The sequence below is a fragment of the Microplitis demolitor genome, chromosome 10 (assembly GCF_026212275.2).
Source record: "Microplitis demolitor isolate Queensland-Clemson2020A chromosome 10, iyMicDemo2.1a, whole genome shotgun sequence".
NCBI lineage: Eukaryota > Metazoa > Arthropoda > Insecta > Hymenoptera > Braconidae > Microplitis > Microplitis demolitor.
The window spans coordinates 1,363,612-1,382,367 of record NC_068554.1 but is presented as its reverse complement, the minus strand read 5'-3'; the positions used below and the strand labels follow the sequence as shown (position 1 = coordinate 1,382,367).

Sequence of the window (18,756 nt, the reverse complement as noted above, 5' to 3'; positions counted from 1 at the left end):
AAAGAAAGTGATCGTGAAGACAGGATGAAAATAGCGAAAGTGGTTCAACTGTCGGCAAATAAACGGGGAGGGAAAATAAAATAGTGTGAGTGAGTGAAAAACAAGTAGAAAAAGTTGACGATGAAACTTGGGGAAAATATATATATATATATATAAATATATATAGTTGCCAAAAGACAATGTAATATAAGATAAGAAAATAAGAGAGGGGAAAAAGGATAAAGAGAATAAGGAAGAGTGTATCGTCTAGGACCCAATTCAGAACCCGACTCCTTACATTTCGTTCCTTTACCGTCCAAGAAAGTTCCTTCTAGTGGTTGGTATGAAACTCTAGAGAGAAGATATAGATCGTCGCCTCAAGCCAACCTCAAGTTCATCTCTCACCAAGAGTTACTCTTTACTGTCTTATATAACCCCTTTATATACATTTATATATATATGTATGTGTAGGTCTGTGTATTCTTTATCTTCTCAACCACGATTGTCAAACACTGATGTCAAAATTGACCAACACTGCGATACTTTGGAAGCAATGTATTGCAAACATACTTTATGCTGATGTTTATCTATCGTGGTAGAATATTCAAAATTATTTTATCAAATTTATCTTCAAATATTTAACATTTAGTAGCACCAGCTTCTGCATTTAAAATTCGATGAGTAAATCTTCGAAATAAATCCTGGAATAAAAATCAAATTAAACATTCCAGTGATTGAATATTTTAAATGGTACGATAAAAAAATAGTATGTAGAAGGCAGTAATTTTTTTGCTTAATTAGAATTGAGTTGCACAGTATGTAAAGTATGTAGGTTAGATTAATTGATAAATAGTTGCTTTGTACGTTTACAATTTAAAATCTATTTTTTTACTCGTCGATTTTTTCTCGGGATTATTTACTTAGTCTGCGGAATTGAATATTTGTTTCTCGTTAAACCGTCAGATGGCAAGGGATCAATCACTTGAGAGATTTAGGGTAAGATAAATGGGCTTTAAACTTTTGGGACTCGATTTTAAAAGCAACCATCGTGTTAATAGCGTCAGAGGAATACACATTGAGTACAGATCAAATACGCACTCGGTGTTGATCCAGGCATAAAAAAAAAAATTTGAATCGGGGGAGTAGCTCTTCTTGAAAAAATTTTTAATAAATTTTTTTTTATTATATTTGAATAAATAAAAATATAAAATCATAATAAATATTTAGATGCATTCTTATTTATAAAATAATGATAAATAAAAATATTAAAGAGACATTTTAAAAATTTAGCAAATATCTCTAGCATTCTATTTGTATAAAGTAGCAATGGAATTACGTTTACTGGTAAATATATAAACGGGATTTGTATTTATACTTGAATCAAACTGTTTCGTGATCTATCTCGTTCTACTTCTCTGGCTCTGTATTGTGGCAACATGAGATCACCAGTGAATTTTCGAGAAACCTCAACAGAGATTCCCCAGATAATAGAATACCACACATATGAGTAAATACACATTATACATTTGAGTTGGAGAATGAAATACACGAAATAGATTGTTTCTAAAGTGCCAACAAATGTGAATGATTTGAGAGCATCAATACCGGAACGATCACCGAGAATATTATACATATTTGTATGCATTTCAGGCCAAGGATATATCCCTTTACAATATATCTGGGCACCTATATCATGAAATACCGATGTAAGTTACAGGTTTTTTTTTTTTTTTCGACCGAATTACATCAGAAAATATTTTCCTATGCACATGCTGACTTTCAATACAAATGAGCCGAAAAATTTATAAGTAAACGTACAAAGTAGAGCAGAAAATTTTTCTCTGCAAAAGGAAGTATAAGGAAGACCAGGAAACAGACACCATTTTTAAAACAAAAAAAAATGTTTGTTTAAAAATGAATAGTTGCGTTTCACAAAAAAGCCCGCGGCAAGTTAATCAGTTGAGGTAATATGGTCACTTAAAAATTTATGTCCGTAAAATAGAGTCTAATATAGTCTCGGGTTCCTCTAAATTATCGATAGGCCTTAAAATTGACTTTTAAAAATATAACGATGCAGTTAAATAAGTATAAAAAATATTAAACAATGATAGGTGTGAAAACTATTGTAAATTCGAGGAAAACTTAAAAACTAAGGCAATATCTGGTGGTGCAATACATACATAGTGGTGTGAACAAGTAATACTCTAGAATTGGCTGAATCAGCACAAAGTTGCTTGCGCAAGAAAACAGAGTATGAATCGCAAGCTTTCATAGACAAAAAGCTCAATCCCCAGCGAAACTGCGATCGAGTTTCTTACTCTATATAATAAGACGTTTGTTCACCGTCTTTGATTTTTTCTATATCACCAAATCCTTCAGCACTCCGGTCCTGTTCTCAATATCGATACTCATTTTTTATTATCTACCAATCAAATGTCAAGTTTTCTTTTACTTTTAAATGCCACAGCTCAATAAATTTTTTTAAACTCATTTCTGCATATGACGCTTCGCTTTAACGGTTTACTCTTTTGAGATATGAAATGACTAAAATTATATTTTATTTTTTCTACAAAAAAACTCAGCTGAAATTTTTTTAAAAATCTTTTGTCTCAAAATATTAAAATTTAATTTTGTTTCTATTACTATTTTTTTTTTTTATGAATAATCGTCACAAAGAACTAGTGTAAGGTTAAAATTTTTGAAAAGTTTAATTAAATTCTAAAAGAATATAAAAAAAAAATGGATCATGAGAAAATGCCATTGTAATAATTACAATAATAAATTCCATTTAGTTCAAATGGGACAAAAGTTTCTCAAGTTAAAATTCCATCACTCTCAGTCGCTAGACTTGTAATTGTAAAACCGTCACTTTTACTCGAACTGAATAAAGTTCAAATGTCACTAAAGAACGTCAAAAAAATAAATAAAACTATCAACGTTATTTATTTTCTTATCTTTCGTCATTTTCGTTAAATTCGCTTCAATGAAATAAAATTAAATTTATTTTATCTGTCATTTCAAATTTATTTTAAAAAAATATAATAATACTCCTTATAAACCAGTAGTAAAAATTTATCATTACAATTCAGCCATGAAATTTTTAATCCAAGTAAATATAATTAATTATAATAAATTCAAAAATTTGAAAATTGCCAAAAATTAGTTCACGTGATCTCTTATGTTAAAAAAAAAATAATTGATATTTTTAAATTACCAAAAATGATATGCCATTAACTTATTTTAGAGTCTTTAAGTTTTTTTCTGAGCAAACTTACAGTAGAGCAATAAATATTCGTAAATTAAAGTGTTTCTACTTTGACTCAAAAATGATACGCTGTAAAAAATCGGGAGTAAATAGTCTGGACTTTATTTCAATTCACATTTACATCGATTCGGAGTTTTTTATATGAAAATAAACTTCACTCCGAGGGAATCAAATAATATTTTGAAAATTTTTTACACTCTCATTGAGCTCCAGTGTCTCATTTTGCCCTACCTTTTTTTACGTATTATAAAAAAAGAACCAAGTAAAAGTGAATGAAAGAAATGGGCGTAAAAGCAAAACGATAAAGCTTTCTCGAGAGGATTTCCTCACCTTCAAAGTAGAGAAAGAAAACGATCGGGTAAACTACCAACACGCTATTCGTATATTAAAATACATAGCCATGTCAGTGCCGTAAATCTTGTAGTATTTGAGAAAAATATATGGCGTGCAATATCGTATGAGAGAGTTTATATAGCAATATGCGAGCTCTCAGTCACACCATTATAATCATTGAGCTGTAAATAAATATTCTTTTCATACATAAAGAAAAGAAAAAACAGAATAATCATACCGTCGTCAAAAAGTCATGACTTATGATATATCATATATGTTATCACAATCACCATAAATTCAAATCGATCATACAAGAATTTCGAGACAGGCCAAAATAACTCCTTGCAATTTTAAATTTAATTTCATCTTACTAATCGATATAAATATATTTTTTTCATAAATATGTTAATTTTAGTCATATATAAGCTCGCATGACCTATAGTTGATCATACATTAGATGACATTTTTTTTTTTTTAAATAAAATTTTGAAACATAAAAAAAAATAAACGCAACATTTATCTAGATAGAACAAACTTTTAAACGATAGTGATAAAATAAATATTATATTTATTTTCAATTCTGTAGAATATATATTTGCTGAAAATTTTCGATATAAAAAATGTCTATTTACAGTTTTCAATCAAACGTTAGGTAAACTCGACGCTTCGTAATTGAGGTGTGCAATGCATTGTAGAGAGAATGAAGATTTAATTTTTATATTGTCGTATATAAATAGAAAACAATATATTTATTTTATTTATAGGACGTTCATTCGTTTGAAAAATCTAAAAGCGACAATTTTTGTTTTTTTATTTAAATAAATATTTGTCCTGATGAAAAAAAATTTCAATTCAACATCAAAATAAATCTGAGCAAATCTAAATTGATGGTAATGTAAATTTCGAATTTTAAAAATTGATAAAAAAATATATTTTCCTGTAATTTTTCCAGAGCAATAAAATTATTTAAATTGAATATTGGGCTCTTTTGTTCCCGAATCGTATAATAGAGCCGAGATTATACCGAAACATGATCAATAATAAATATCATTGCCTTCGGATCATATCATTCCACACGATATCACAATTTTTCGATATATTCCTCAACATTTACATTATCCACACATGCACAGAGATAAATACTTATACAGAATACCGATCTTCTCTATTCCTACACTTGCACTCTATTCCCTTACTCTGAAAACTCACGCAAAGCTTACAAGTGTTTGCGAAGCTACCAACTCACTTGCAACCACTCTCTGCAACCTAAAAGACGATATTTATTCATGAAAACATTTCAAATTCCGATAGCTAAATTGCTGGGCTCCTTGTTCTCTCGCCTCATTCTTCCTCTTTTCTTTTCCTCTTTATTTATTTTTCCATCAACTTCTTTCTCTTACACTCGTTTTATCATTCGTTTTACCTTTCACTTATTTACCAACACCGCAAAATCATATAATTCTTTTCTCAAGCACGATCCAATAGTAAAACGGGTATTTTCAGTTGCGTTATTTACCCGGTTAAATAAAATTTATAAACGCGAGTAAACTGACTACTGCTGACTGAATTCTACCTTCCATACAATGTCTTTATACTACCTCTATATATATATATATATATATATATATTTATAGAGTAATGTATCGCGTGCTAGATAAAGGTGTGACCTACAGCACATGTTTTTAAATTTGTTCCAACTGATTCGTTTGTCTTTTTAAAAATTTCATTCTTTTAATTCATAAAAAAAAAAAGTGATTTTTATATTTTTAAATTCACTATTATTAAAAAAGTTTAATGTGAATTGATATTCTGGATGTGAAAGTTGTCACTTGAATTTGAATATTAGCGTAGAAAAAAAAGTAAAACTGTCGATTGTAGACTTGAATTATTTAACATGTCGATTTCATAATTTATCACTTACTTTAAAGTTTTGACATGGTGACAAAATTTTAACCGTGATCTCTATTATCATTAATAGTATCATAAGGACATAAATATTGTAATTTTTCGGTGTGTATTGTTCTTATTGAGCTATAAATCACATTGATGTTGAGTCACATATCATATACCAAGCATCCGCTAAATTAGAACCAGAAATCATTTGAGTTTTTCCCTGGTGTTTAAATTATTTTTTTTAAAAAAGACTACAAGAATTAACAAAATTAAGAGAAACTTTTCTTAGCTGAGCTTTGTTTCTTGATCCATTCGCAAATTACTTGACTGATTGATGGTATTACCTAGAGACCCAAGTCTTAATCAACCTTTTAAATCACCGGATACTTAAATCCATTAATCCAAAAGATATCGTACATAATTTCTATTGCGCAATTAGACTCACTACGAATTTATCCGAACCGAAATTTAAGCCAATAATTTGTCTCAGAAAATTTTGGAAATTTTCTTCCTCTCAATGACTTTGGCAACAAATAAAATCAGATAGTAAAAAAACATTTTCAGTTTTTCCAGCATCTCGTTACCCCCCCCCCCTCCCCTAATATTTTTAAAGTCAATAATTTTACAAGACTGTTGTATGATAGCACACAAATAGTCGTATAACTAACTAGAATTGTATAACTATAAAAAATATATATTATAGCAGCAATAGGATCTCTATAGTCTAACGATGTATTTTATTCACCATCGTGGAAAGCTGTTATCCAATATCCCATAGATGTATTTGGTATTTAAACTTGACTTCAAAGCACCAATAAAATCGATCGTAAAAGGAAGCGCGGATGGAAATGAGCTTTTGTTAAAGCTCGTAAAGTAAGTGTATGATGAAAGCGATTTTCTACGCTCATTTTAGACTATACTCAAACACCAACGTCGAAAATAAACTCAAGAATAATTAATTTCAAGCTTACGGGTTTTTAAAATTTACTCGACAATTAAAATTTATATCGGAGCTAAAACAAAGTCTTATTAACTTTTAAATTCTGCGCTTTTTTTCTAAAGCAATATCATCATAAAAACTTCATTCGCTTGTTCTTTACAGTTTTTAAAATCCACATACTGTCTGTAATTTAAGGATGCTGATTGCAGATAAGGATTGTTAGAATAAAGTACACAGAGATATATGTACATTAGTTTATTGTTGCTGTAAAATATACAAAGTGTATTGGGTACACACAGCAGTTTATATATTTGCACCAACAAACGTATGTGTGAGGCGTTTATCATCGTAAATCATCCATGACATGCGCTATACTCGGTGTGTATTCTATTCGGGTGTAGGGCAGAAGGGATACGTTCGATCATAACATAAGCTTGACAGTTACTACATATTTCAATGTCAGAAGTTGATTAGGCAATCGCAGGAATCCTTCACTCAAAAATATCTTCCTTTGTTATTCCTTCGCTGTTTAATCGTTATCATTCTATGGGTAATTATATGCTATTTTTATCGAAGCTTTTTTATGATAAATAGGGTAGAAATACCATTTGTGGCCACTGCTCTATTTTTGGACATTTAATATTTTATTGTAATTCATGAAAAAGTATTAAAGAAAAATTATATTCTAATACAGAAAAAAAATTGTTTTTTACGACGACCGAATTAAAAAAAATAATGTCATTGCGTATTTTACAAATTGTTTTATTTTAAATTTCTAAAAGCTTCTACCAAAGACCGTTCAAATATTATTTCCAAATGGCCGAATTTTTTTTTAATTTAACTTCGCGTTTTCGACAAAATTGACAAATCTTTGTTACTAAAAAGTTTTTTAGTCTGAAGTGACGGACTCTGAATGAAAAATTTTTGACGGACATTTCGCATTTGAACAGGCTCGTAAATTAGTACTGTCTTGTGACCAAAACTAACAATGAAGTTCATACCGCATCACTAATCAAAGAGTTTCGCTCTTGAGGTGTGCAAAAAATATTTTTAGGCATGTTTATAAAATACGTTCACAATTGTGGGGAAGCTGTTATTTACTGTGACAAAGGGAGTCGCGAGTCTGAGGAAACGTGCCGTTTGCAGCTCATCAAACAATTTTGAAAATTTTTATATCGGTTTTTTGAAATTAAAGTTTCATCATTGTGAATAATTAATATTTTAACATATAGAAATTTTTGTACTATTAATGGGGAGGTAAAATTTTGGGTGACGTATTTTATAAACAGCCTCTTTACAAATTTAAAAACAAAATTAATTTTAAACAGTAAAATTGATTTATTAAATATAAATTATCATTATAAAAAGTTTCTACCTAATGAACAATGTCTGTATGTTTCTTTTTTTTCTTCATTTTTACTGGAATCGGAGCTGGCGCTTTGAATAACGTACTGCAATAATTAAAAAAGCAAAAGCGAGTCAATTAATGAGTAATAAAATTTATAAAATAGAGTAATTGTGATACTTACTGGCATGTTGTACAAATAGGACTGAATTTACAGAAAACTAGAAAAAAAAAAGAATACAAAATTAAAATTAAAGTAATCATTCGGGTGTTGAGTGAAAATATGAAACTTTGAATGCATGAACGGCTATTAGATCGAACGGGTAGAGTTATTTAATTGATTGTTGAAGTCGATAGTAATAGTAATAATGAAAAATATATAAAGTTTAGATTTTTTTTTAAACGTACTTGAAAGACAAATTGAACAGACATAGCCAATATCAATCAACTCGTGATGGCAGAAGCACGCAGCACGATAATCAACTTTAACTGGCGGTGGTAGAACAAGTTTTGTTCGTACTGCTGGATCTGGTAGAAATACCCACTGTAATTTTATTTTCATATTATTAATTAAAACAGATTCTATTGTGAAATACTCGGAGATTTAAATACTTTTACTAGATTATAGTTTTAGTAATTGATAAATGAAAAATAAACAGAAAACTTTTTTTCGAAAATTCAATTAAATAAATAAATAAATTTTTTTATCTTCACTTGGTTGATTCATTTTTTTTTTAATTTTTTAGAAAAGTTGAATTTAACTTTAAAAATTTTTATTTTCTTAAAAAAATCTTCGTAATAATTTCCTATTTTTGACTTTTTTTTTCAGTAGACTTAATAAACTTTTTAAAATATCTTACCAATAAATACTGTAATAAGCCAGAGAATTGTGGTATTTTTAAATAGTTCCCACCAGTTATATCACAGGCTTGTTGCAATAACGTTAGTTCTTGATCAAGACTACACACATCAATTACAACTCCCTGAAAAAACAATCAATTTATAATCGATAGGCTTAAATTAACATTCGCGGTTACTGCACATTTTCGGACTTTTAATATTTTATTTTAATTAATCAAAAAGTGTCAAAAACTGGACCTAGTGGCCAAAAACGGTACCTCTACTCTACATAATGTGAATGTAGCAGACACCAGTCAAATTTTAAACTATTAATAAATAAGTAAATAATAAGTAAAATAAAATTTGAAAAAAATGAGCATTTAAAAAATTTTAAAATTAATAAGTGCATTTTTCATGAATATTTTTTTTTAAATTACTTGCCCTATTAATTTATAATTTTAAATTTATCCTACATTCAGACTATTTAAAAACTTTTGATAGAGTAAATAATTAATAAAATGGAATTCTAGAAAAATGGGCATTTAAAAAATTTTGAAATTAATAAGTGCATTTTTTCGAAATATTTTTTTAAAAATTATTTACCCTATTAATTTATAATTTTAAATTTGTCTGATGTCTGCTACATTCGCACTCGGCTCTACATATTCAAGTGGTTGATAGTTAGCGAAAAAAAAAAAAAAAAAAAAAAAAAAAAAAAAAAAAAAAAAAAAAAAAAAAAAAAAAAATAATAATCATACCATTTTTTGAGATGTAAAAAAAATATTCATGTAGTTCATGTACTGAGTTGCAGAATCATTACTCCCAGTAACGATCAGTATTCTCGAATGTAATTTTTCCCCGGGTACTTTGTCACGTTCCAAACGTGATATATAACACAGTGCTAATGACATTGCGCCAGAAATTAAACTTTCATTACGTAAATTACCATACTGTAATAATTCATTAATTGTTTCCTGTAATTGGGATCGTATTGTCCGTTCAACCAGAGTTAATTTTTCGTATTGACCATCGAACTGACGAATTTCCACCGGTTTGTCAGGCAGTGGGTACAAAAATTTCGCGCCCTGGCCATGACAGCCCAGGACAGCCAATTCGTTGGTTGAAGATTGCATCAAATGAGCATTCGCGAATACGACAACTGCATCAATACACTGCGTCATTGCCTTGGGATCGTTGATGACCAGCCGCTGCAGCGGATTCACGTCCATTATTATTGTCACGATACTTTTTTCCACTTCTATACGAAAAAGAAAAAAAAAACATTAGTACATCTTTTATGATAAATCTAATTGGAGGTTATCGGAATGATGCATTTAGGAATTTATTTATAGAATTTTCTTATAAATTACTTTAGTAAATTTAAAAATACTTACCACTGGTTTCCGCCATTTTTTATAATTATTTTCTAGTTAAATTGGTAAATAATTGTTTATTATTACGGAGACTATTTTTTGTTTACATCTGGCTCTTGTATACGAGAGAGTTGTCAATAAGAGTGACCGGGTACTCAATTGATAATGGTAATTACTGTCAAGATAACTTGTTTATCAGCTGAAGCTAGATTGCGTTTTTGCCGACCAGCACTTGCAGGATTTCTGCTGTTCGACTTTTCGGCAGCGAGATTTATATTTTTTTCGGATTTTTACCCTGGATAGCACGAGTTGCTTGTCAAAAAGTTGGTATTCATTACCCTGGTAGCCAAGTTGGTGAGAAACTTGCAACCGCAACTGGACACCAAGTTGACCGCCAACAGTTGGTACCTCCAATAGTTGATAGACATTTTCTGAGAAAGTTGGTGGCAAAAGTTGTAAATCCAAAAAGTTGACGGTCACTTTCTGAGAAAGTTGGCGGTAACTTTAGCTTTTGCAACTTTTAGCTACAAGTTACCGCCAACTTTCTGAGAAAGTTTACGCCAGAGAAGAGCAATTCGAAGGCAGGTTTCGGAGAAAATTGAATTATTAGAAGAATTGAAAATATTTAATATTTTTAAATTCAAATCTTTTGAATTTTCGTTTTTGCCATTTTGAACAGGATATTCCAATCTATCAAATTTTTTCTAGCGGGAATTCTGTTTTTGAAATTTAAGCTTGATATTTATGTTGTCTTACATGATATTTTCCTGCTTTATTTTATTAAAAAAAGTAAGTCTACTTTGTTGATCGGTAATTGTTTCATCAAAAAAATAAAAAGCAATCAACTTCCATCTATGCACGTTTATTTTGACAGTTACTCGGCGTGTAAATTTTCAGTGAGTTTTTTATTTCCAAAAAAAAAAAAAAAAATAGTAATTTCCATAATTATGCCGCGAGTGTACAACTATGACAAAAAAGATGATAAGAAAAAAGATAACCACGTAACAGTTGCTAAATTAGTTTTTAGTTATTTACGTAAAATTTCGATAATGGATGCGCAACGGCGACGAAAAAAAAATGCTATGCACAGTTTCCGTAGGACACATATAATGCGAAAAAGACCTCATCCAGGACGTTAATTTATTAAACTCATTAAAATATTATCTAAGCAGTAACCTAAATTAATAATTAAAGAATTTAAAAATACATTCGTGAGTTTTTATGATCCAACAGCCAGTCCTTGGTATTTATTGCATTGATTAAAAATTTATCACCTATTTTCTCGGAACGTATGTAAAAAAAAAAGTATAACTATATGTGAGAAATGGTAATATAGCTCTTGTCATGATGATCAGTGATAGTTGATGGGGCCAAAGCTGATGAGCAAGCCTTTGAAAAACGTACACACCTGATGGTTCACACAGTTACAATAATCTCGATGCAATCGCATCACGTTATACAATGTATATAAATATATACATACAAATACGTACTCGAGCTTTTTTACTCATTGCCGGAAGTCACTTAGTGTCATCCTAGGCTTGCAGTTTGTACTGTTTACCACGTGGAGCTCAAGCTCTTGCGTTTTATTTAATAGCTAAATAAGTGCGTCGTTTTCGAAAAAATTTAGTCAACAATGAATAGTTTAAGCGGGGGTAAAAAATATCGGAGAAGTGAAAAAAAACCAATGGCTGATGATAAGAAAGATGATAAATATTATGAACGGCGTAAAAGAAATAATGAAGCCGCTAAAAAATCACGAGACGCTCGGAAACTACGCGAAGATTTTGTAAGTAATTGATTTTAATCGAAATTTTCAGTTTGAATTCAAAAAATTGGTTTCAAATTTACATTAAAAAAATTACAAATAATTATTAATTAATTGTTGTAATTAAATTAATTAATTATTTATTGCAGATGGCAATAAGAGCTAAATTATTAGAGAACGAAAACGGAATTTTGTGGAAAAAAATAATTTTATTGTGTCAAGAAGTTGAAGCTCTCCATGAATTTATAAGAAAAACTCGTCAATTCGTACCAGTTGATAAAACTGATCGTAAATATTGGATGGATGTAAATCATCAGCGAGAAATTTTAATTCGTGGACCAATTAATTGCCTTAAAAATATTGCCGAGTGTCCGTCGACATCGTCATCGATCTCATCGTCATCGTCATCGTCATCGTCAGTTGACAATAATAACAATGCTAGCGTAACCGCTTTGACATTTATCTCACGGCTTTCATCAACTTTGCATGCACCAACGCAGTTTGCCATCTAACAATCCTATTATTTACATCTACGTGATTGTTTATTTACACCGAGCTTAAATATTATTTATTCATAACCATATTAATTATTTACTTCAAAGTTAAATAACGAAACATGGCGCATATAATTATTACAACTATATTGTACTCTATAAAATTATATTGCTTCGATAATAATAATAATTATTATAACCACAATGAAATTATAAATATCTGATATTAAAAAAATTTCAACATTTATTTAAAATCTTTTTCTTATTTTTCGCTATAACCAAATGTTCATTAGCATCAGAGCCTGCAGAAAAACCCTCGACTGATTTTGTACAACAATATGGTTCCAATATGAACTACAAGATGGCGGCAACCCATGTACGCTAATTTCCATCTTGTTGGTCAAAATGGCGGGTTGGGTCCTTGGGCTTTTAATTGCGAATTAGAAAGTAGAGTTTCCATGAGAACCCTCATACTGCGACATCTACTCTCATACTGCAGATGTTAAATTGGTGAAAAAATTTTCGAGGTTAGTCAGCCAGCTGTGTCATTAATATAAAAAAATTATTCATAGTTAATAATAGTTTTTTATAAATATTGTGGCTGACTAAAAAGTCTATTTTATAAAAAAATAAAAGAAAATCGCATTGTACATAATGGAAAATCAAGACAACGAATCAACAATGGCAGACAGGAAAGTAGAAAAAGAAGAAGAAAAAATAGAAGTAGAAGAAAGTAAACCGGTCATGGAATCACCTTCTGATCGAGAATGGTCAGAATACGAGAACGCATATCGGCAAGTAATGATTGGGACTTTGTCCGTTAATACTCTAGTCCATTTGTCCAGAAATGAATACATCAAGTATTTTCAAAAAGATCCAGGTTTTGATTATGTTGAAACTTCTCTGCTCCACGTGGCTGTTGGTTGCCATGACGAGACATTTTATAATTTCCTTATCAGTAACGGTGCAGACGTAACGATAGAGACGGAACATTTTGGGCCAGTTCTATTCAACGCCATAATGATGAGAAATTCAAAGTTGGTTGAGGCATTACTTTCTGCAGGTGCTGATGCTAATAAACGCAGTGAATTATGGATAAACGACCGCATGTATGCTTACACCCCACTAGAACTCGCAGCCAAAAAAAATTTAGCGGACATTGTTAAAATATTAATCGATAAAGGAGCTGAAGTTAATGGTTACAATAATCTCAACAATGTTACACCTTTGTATCTTGCTGCTCAACATAGCTCTACAGACGTGATAGAAGTACTTGTGGAAGCTGGTGCCGATGTGGATTTGGTTGCGAAGATCGAGGGTACGGCTAAAATGGAGACTGCTCTTTCTGTAGTTATTAAGAGAGGACGGAACTTGAAAGCCGTTAAAGCAATGCTGAAAAATCTTAGGATAAATATCAACTATGCAGATGATTTAGGCTTTTCTTTTCTTCACTACGCCGTTTTGTTGAGCCATAACAAAGAAATGGTGAGTTGTCTCTTGGATGCTGGCATTAACGTCGACTTAAGAGACGGTGACGGAGAATTGCCTATTGAGTATGATGATGATGACAATAAGTCCTATAAAATTTGTATTCCTGTTATCAAAGAACACATTGTCAAGTTGATAGCCGCTGATTTTCATGTTTGTGAGGAGAATATGATGGCTATTCAGGGTCACGAGTTTGATGATTTACGTGTTCGTTGTTATGAAGAAATTGACGCGATGAGAAGAAGAAGACTTTATGGTACTGATCTAAATTGCTATAGGGTGTTACATTTATCTAGACATGTGTCATCAGCGATTTTGAAACATGGTGACCTGGATTTCACTTACGATGATGAGCTAAGAGCTAGATTTCCTCTCTATTCTGGGATGATTATTTACCACTTGGATAGAGCACGACGACAAGCAATGACAAGATATAATCCCTAATTTATATGCTTTTTATTTATTTAAAATTTCAATCCAGACCTGGCTTAAGATCTCTTTTGCCCAAATATATAAATATGGGTGTAAGTTGTATATAATTAAACTGTAGTACAGGACACTTTTATACAAAAATATTAATGAGACAGTGATAGGATACTGCAGTTAAATAATTTGTATGCTATATTATCTAAAAAATGTATTTTAATTGCTGAGATGAAAAATGACTTTACAAAATAAATAATAAATTTTTGCACGATAAAAATGGGTACTAATAATTTTCTACCGCATTAATTAGTTGAATAAGAGTAATATTTTGATGAATTTTTACATGATTGTATGAAAACTTTTTATGGAAAAAATATTTGAGTTGGCCGTCTTGCCTCACTCTAGTGTACGTATGAAAAGAGTAAAACTTGAAAAGTATTGGATTGTTTTTATTGATGGGATTGAAAAACCGATAACATGGATTTACTTTAGAAATTGTTTAAGTTGATCATTTCCGAAAAGATATTGAATGTATATGGAGACGAAATCAATCGAAATGCAATGAATCCGCCGTAACCAAGTTGTCCTTTATAAAACAATCCCACCCCTCCGAGTGGAGACGGTGGGTTAGATTCGACACTTTGTGAGTCGAAAAATGGAATTACTGGCAAGTTATTGTATTTGTGCGATAATAGACCGACAGATAAATCGATGTAGTTCCATCCTGAATGACTCATTGCTATATTTTCAATAGGAACCTCAGCTGAGTTTCTATAATCCTTGATTTCTATTTTTTCTCTAATATAAAAGAAAAAAAAATACAATGATTTCTTGGGAATAGTGATAGAACAATATTACAAAAAATTAATTAATTTTACTGTCACCTGGATTCATGGGGTGCAGTGATGGGATAGAACCAGTGTTGATTTGAGGGTTGCAAAGACTTACACTCTTCCCACATTTTTGTTCCTCTTACTACCAACGTTATATGATTGTTACTGAGCAATTCAAATTTGACACCTGCAAATATATATTACTTAAATATATAATACTTAAGTATTATTATTGCATTAATAAATAAATCACTTACTGTACTTTGCACAGTTTCAACATAAACTTGAAATATATTTTTACTCTGTTTTTTTCCCATCGCCCAATCCGTCATATTTTGTATGTGACAATAATCTATAAGCTCTATATTATTACGAAAATTCGGGTTGAAAATAGTTTCATTTAAGAAATAATGCACTTTATTGTTATCATAAAAATCATAAGAGTTAAAATTTCTGATAAAAGTATCGTTGAATATCGTTTCAATATTAGTTATAATTTTGTAGAATTCAACAGTCATTTGATTATATTTCGATGTTAATAATAATTGATTCATCAATGTTACATTGACATTATTATTTTCAGTAATTTTTTCAATAAATTTGAATCCACTGGCAATGTAACTGAATGCTGTTTGTAGATTTTTTTTAATTTCATCACTGTTTCTGTTATAACAGGGTATTTTTATTATTCCTTCCAAAACTCTTCCCATATATTTTGTAACAGATATTACCCGTACATAATTACGTGATGTAGACAAAAAATCATCATAAATAATTTTGTTGATATTCTTGGTCTATTCAATTTTGCTGAACGCACTTCAGCTGATAAATTTATTGTTAATATTATTAAAAACCACCACTTTACATCGAATAGTAAATTTTTCTGACCCATTTCTTCACGTCAAATATACTCTATATAAATTTATAAAATTTCATTCCACATAAGTACTATTAGAACAATCGAAACAACATATAGAGTCATCAAATATAATTATCGATACTATTTTTAGAATTGTGTCTCTGAAATATTTCAAATGATTGGAGAGTAAGCTATTAGTCCAAGCGTTAACGACTGGTTTTTTAAAATCATTTATTGTGGGTAGGGGAAATAAAATGAACTCATTAAAAGCAGAGTCAACGTTTAATTACTAAATTATCAACAAATAATAGAAATTAAGATTATTACACTAAAAATATATTTGCTCACAATTTTTTCAGAGCAATACTTATTTATTGCTTAATAAATTTTTATGGATTTCTGACTTTTTTATGCTTCTTAAACTTAAAAACGTTAAAACATTAAAAAAAATATGAGACTCGTATTATTGATGTGATTAAATATCCGGTGACATGTATCTATTTTAGAAATTGTTGAAGCACGTCATCTCAGAAAATATATTGAATGTAAATTTAGAATTAATTAATTGCAAAGCAATAAATCCACCGTAACTAGACTGTCCTTTGTACATCACTCCCACCCCACCCAGCGGAGACGGTGGGTTAGATTCGACACTTTGTGAGTCGAAAAACGGAATTACTGGCAAGTTATTATATTTATACGATAATAGACCGACAGATAAATCGATGTAGTTCCATCCTGAATGACTCATTGCTATATTTTCAATAGGAACCTCAGCTGAGTTTCTATAATCCTTGATTTCTATTTTTTCTCTAATATAAAAGAAAAAAAAATATAATGATTTCTTGGGAATAATGATAGAACAATATTACAAAAAATTAATTAATTTTACTGTCACCTGGATTCATGGGGTGTAGTGATGGGATAGAACCAGTGTTGATTTAAGGGTTGCAAAGACTTACACTCTTCCCACATTTGTGTTCCTCTTACTACCAAAGTTATGTGATTGTCACTGAGCAATTCAAATTTGACACCTGTAAATATATATTACACCAATAAATATTAATAGCAATCGAAAGAAAATTTTAAAATAACGAATTAATTAAACAGTTTTTTTGAACAATAAAATACCTGTGACAAAATAGCCGTCTGGTAGTTCAATATCATCTAGGTTGAATGATTTGACATTAAAACTGAGTTTTATATTATCAGGACCTTTTGACGGAGGGTAACCATTACCGGGAACCCATCGCACAGTATTGCGATCCACGGTACTATTAACCAGCTTGCCCTCCTGGATGTCTATCGAAATTATATTATCCTTAACAACAAATCTAATCCCCGTAACAACGCTGATAAAAATAATAAGATGATCATTGAATAATTATTTGGTAGCTGATATTTAATTTTGAATAAATTTTTAACGATTTATCATTACCGACTATCCGCGACATCAGTGCGATGTTCTCTCAAACTCAAAGTACGAATGCTTAAATGTTTATTAGAATGTTTATCACAGTAACAAAATGATTGGAAACCAGTGTCATGTGAATTTCTGACGTAACACACGACATCCCACTTCGAATAATTATGCTCGGAAATCTTGAATTCATCATCTACTACGTCTGAACAAAACAGATTGTCATGAGGAGGTCTCGTTTCAAAAACCTGTAATTTGTTCATTAATGCATTTTAATACTTAACCAATAATTTCAGTACATATATAAATATGAATACCTCTGGACATCTCATACTCTCTATAGATTCGGATCTCAAGTCAGAATGCACTGAAAAACTGTCGCATTCATACTCTTGACCCTTATTTCTCAATATATTGAAATTACGGTCTTTGGTTCCTACAAAAATTGCGTGGTCTGACACATAATTTTTAACACGAATGTAATTGCTTCCTATTGAAAAATTTTATTAATTAATATCATGATCTCTCGAAAATTCGCGATAAGAATTATTAACATTTATTGTCAGTACCTTCTTTCCAATAATCTGGATCACATTTTCTATATATTTTATGCTGTAGAGTTATTAGTACGTTCAATTGATTTACAGAATATAAAACGTTTTTTGTTGTACTCAGATATTTATCAAAATATGAATTGTGGACATCTTTTATATCTAAAAAAATACATACATATATAGCGCAACGTGCTTTGAAAAATTTACAATTATTAGGTACTAAAGCACATCTCAAGCGCCAACGCATACATTTTCACAAAAGTTTTTAATTTTCCACTCGGAAAATTAAAAATATTTTTACTTATTCAGATTTTTTAAAAATAAAAATTTTCTAACTGTAGAGAGTGAATAGCAAAATACATACTGTAATTATATTCCCGTCCACGAAAAAGTTCGTAACCAACTATCATCATTGCATATCCTTTGAGAACATCAATTAAGACTCGTTCGTAAAAATCGACTATTAACTTAGTCATAGAAATTTCACAAATATTATTAAAATCAAACTGAAACGTTAAAAATAATTACAACCAAAAGTTCATTACTACTTCAAACCATACTCCAATTACGAACAGATTTGAAAAAGTAAAAAAAAAACTGTACGTAATATTGAGATAAGTTTCAAAAATTATATCAAGTCTACAAATTAGCTGCTGTTTCGAAAATTATAAAATTTCCAGAAAAATTTAAGGCCCGTTTGTTTTTTTGATTTGAAAATACAAGAGTTTAGTTTATTTTTGGTTCAATCTAATCACTTACGTTACTTTGCAAACTCTCAAAATACATGTGAAATATATTTTTAGTAGTTTTTCCATTTGTCATCAAATCGACTTTATTCGGTGAATGACAAAAATCCGTCAATCTTATACTGTTACGAAAATTTGGATCAGAAACTGTATCATTGAGAAAACTATTAATATCTTCAGTAATGTTGCCATCATAAGAT

At 30.1% G+C, this 18,756-nt stretch overlaps 3 protein-coding genes across 5 annotated transcripts; 2 read left to right on the top strand and 1 right to left on the bottom strand.

The window, feature by feature from the left end:
- Positions 1-662: 662 nt before the first annotated feature.
- On the bottom strand, positions 663-10,136 carry LOC103571759 (general transcription factor IIH subunit 3). 3 transcript variants are annotated; one of them, XM_008550036.3, is made up of 7 exons: positions 9,990-10,136; positions 9,354-9,853; positions 8,616-8,738; positions 8,164-8,299; positions 7,940-7,976; positions 7,786-7,861; positions 663-680 (listed from the first exon to the last, which is right to left on the bottom strand). In XM_008550036.3, the coding sequence occupies exons 1-6, from the start codon at positions 10,003-10,005 to the stop codon at positions 7,786-7,788; spliced, it is 888 nt and encodes a 295-aa protein (XP_008548258.1). In that variant the 5' UTR covers positions 10,006-10,136; the 3' UTR covers positions 663-680. The 3 variants fall into 3 exon arrangements, with proteins under 3 accessions (XP_008548258.1, XP_008548257.1, XP_008548256.1); XM_008550035.3 differs by lacking the exon at positions 663-680 and adding an exon at positions 6,702-6,954; XM_008550034.3 differs by lacking the exon at positions 663-680 and having other exon boundaries at positions 7,725-7,861.
- A 960-nt stretch (positions 10,137-11,096) lies between these two features.
- LOC103571758 (transcription factor VBP) lies at positions 11,097-12,342 on the top strand. The gene is made up of 2 exons (XM_008550033.2): positions 11,097-11,757; positions 11,886-12,342. The coding sequence occupies exons 1-2, from the start codon at positions 11,605-11,607 to the stop codon at positions 12,246-12,248; spliced, it is 516 nt and encodes a 171-aa protein (XP_008548255.1). The 5' UTR covers positions 11,097-11,604; the 3' UTR covers positions 12,249-12,342.
- A 542-nt stretch (positions 12,343-12,884) lies between these two features.
- Positions 12,885-14,162, top strand: LOC103571875 (uncharacterized). Its single transcript, XM_008550197.1, has one exon. The coding sequence runs from the start codon at positions 12,885-12,887 to the stop codon at positions 14,160-14,162; it is 1,278 nt and encodes a 425-aa protein (XP_008548419.1).
- The last annotated feature ends 4,594 nt before the right edge of the window (positions 14,163-18,756 follow it).

Excerpts from the sequence above, each read along its gene's own strand:
- LOC103571758 (XM_008550033.2), top strand. The coding sequence starts at position 11,605 with ATGAATAGTTTAAGCGGGGGTAAAAAATATCGGAGAAGTGAAAAAAAA. Across the intron at positions 11,758-11,885 it reads GGAAACTACGCGAAGATTTT|ATGGCAATAAGAGCTAAATT; the intron begins GTAAGTAATTGA and ends TATTTATTGCAG.
- LOC103571759 (XM_008550036.3), bottom strand. Across the intron at positions 8,739-9,353 it reads TTTTTACATCTCAAAAAATG|GGAGTTGTAATTGATGTGTG; the intron begins GTATGATTATTA and ends TTGTTTTTTCAG. Across the intron at positions 7,977-8,163 it reads CTGTTCAATTTGTCTTTCAA|TTTTCTGTAAATTCAGTCCT; the intron begins GTACGTTTAAAA and ends TTTTTTTTCTAG.
- LOC103571875 (XM_008550197.1), top strand. The coding sequence starts at position 12,885 with ATGGAAAATCAAGACAACGAATCAACAATGGCAGACAGGAAAGTAGAA.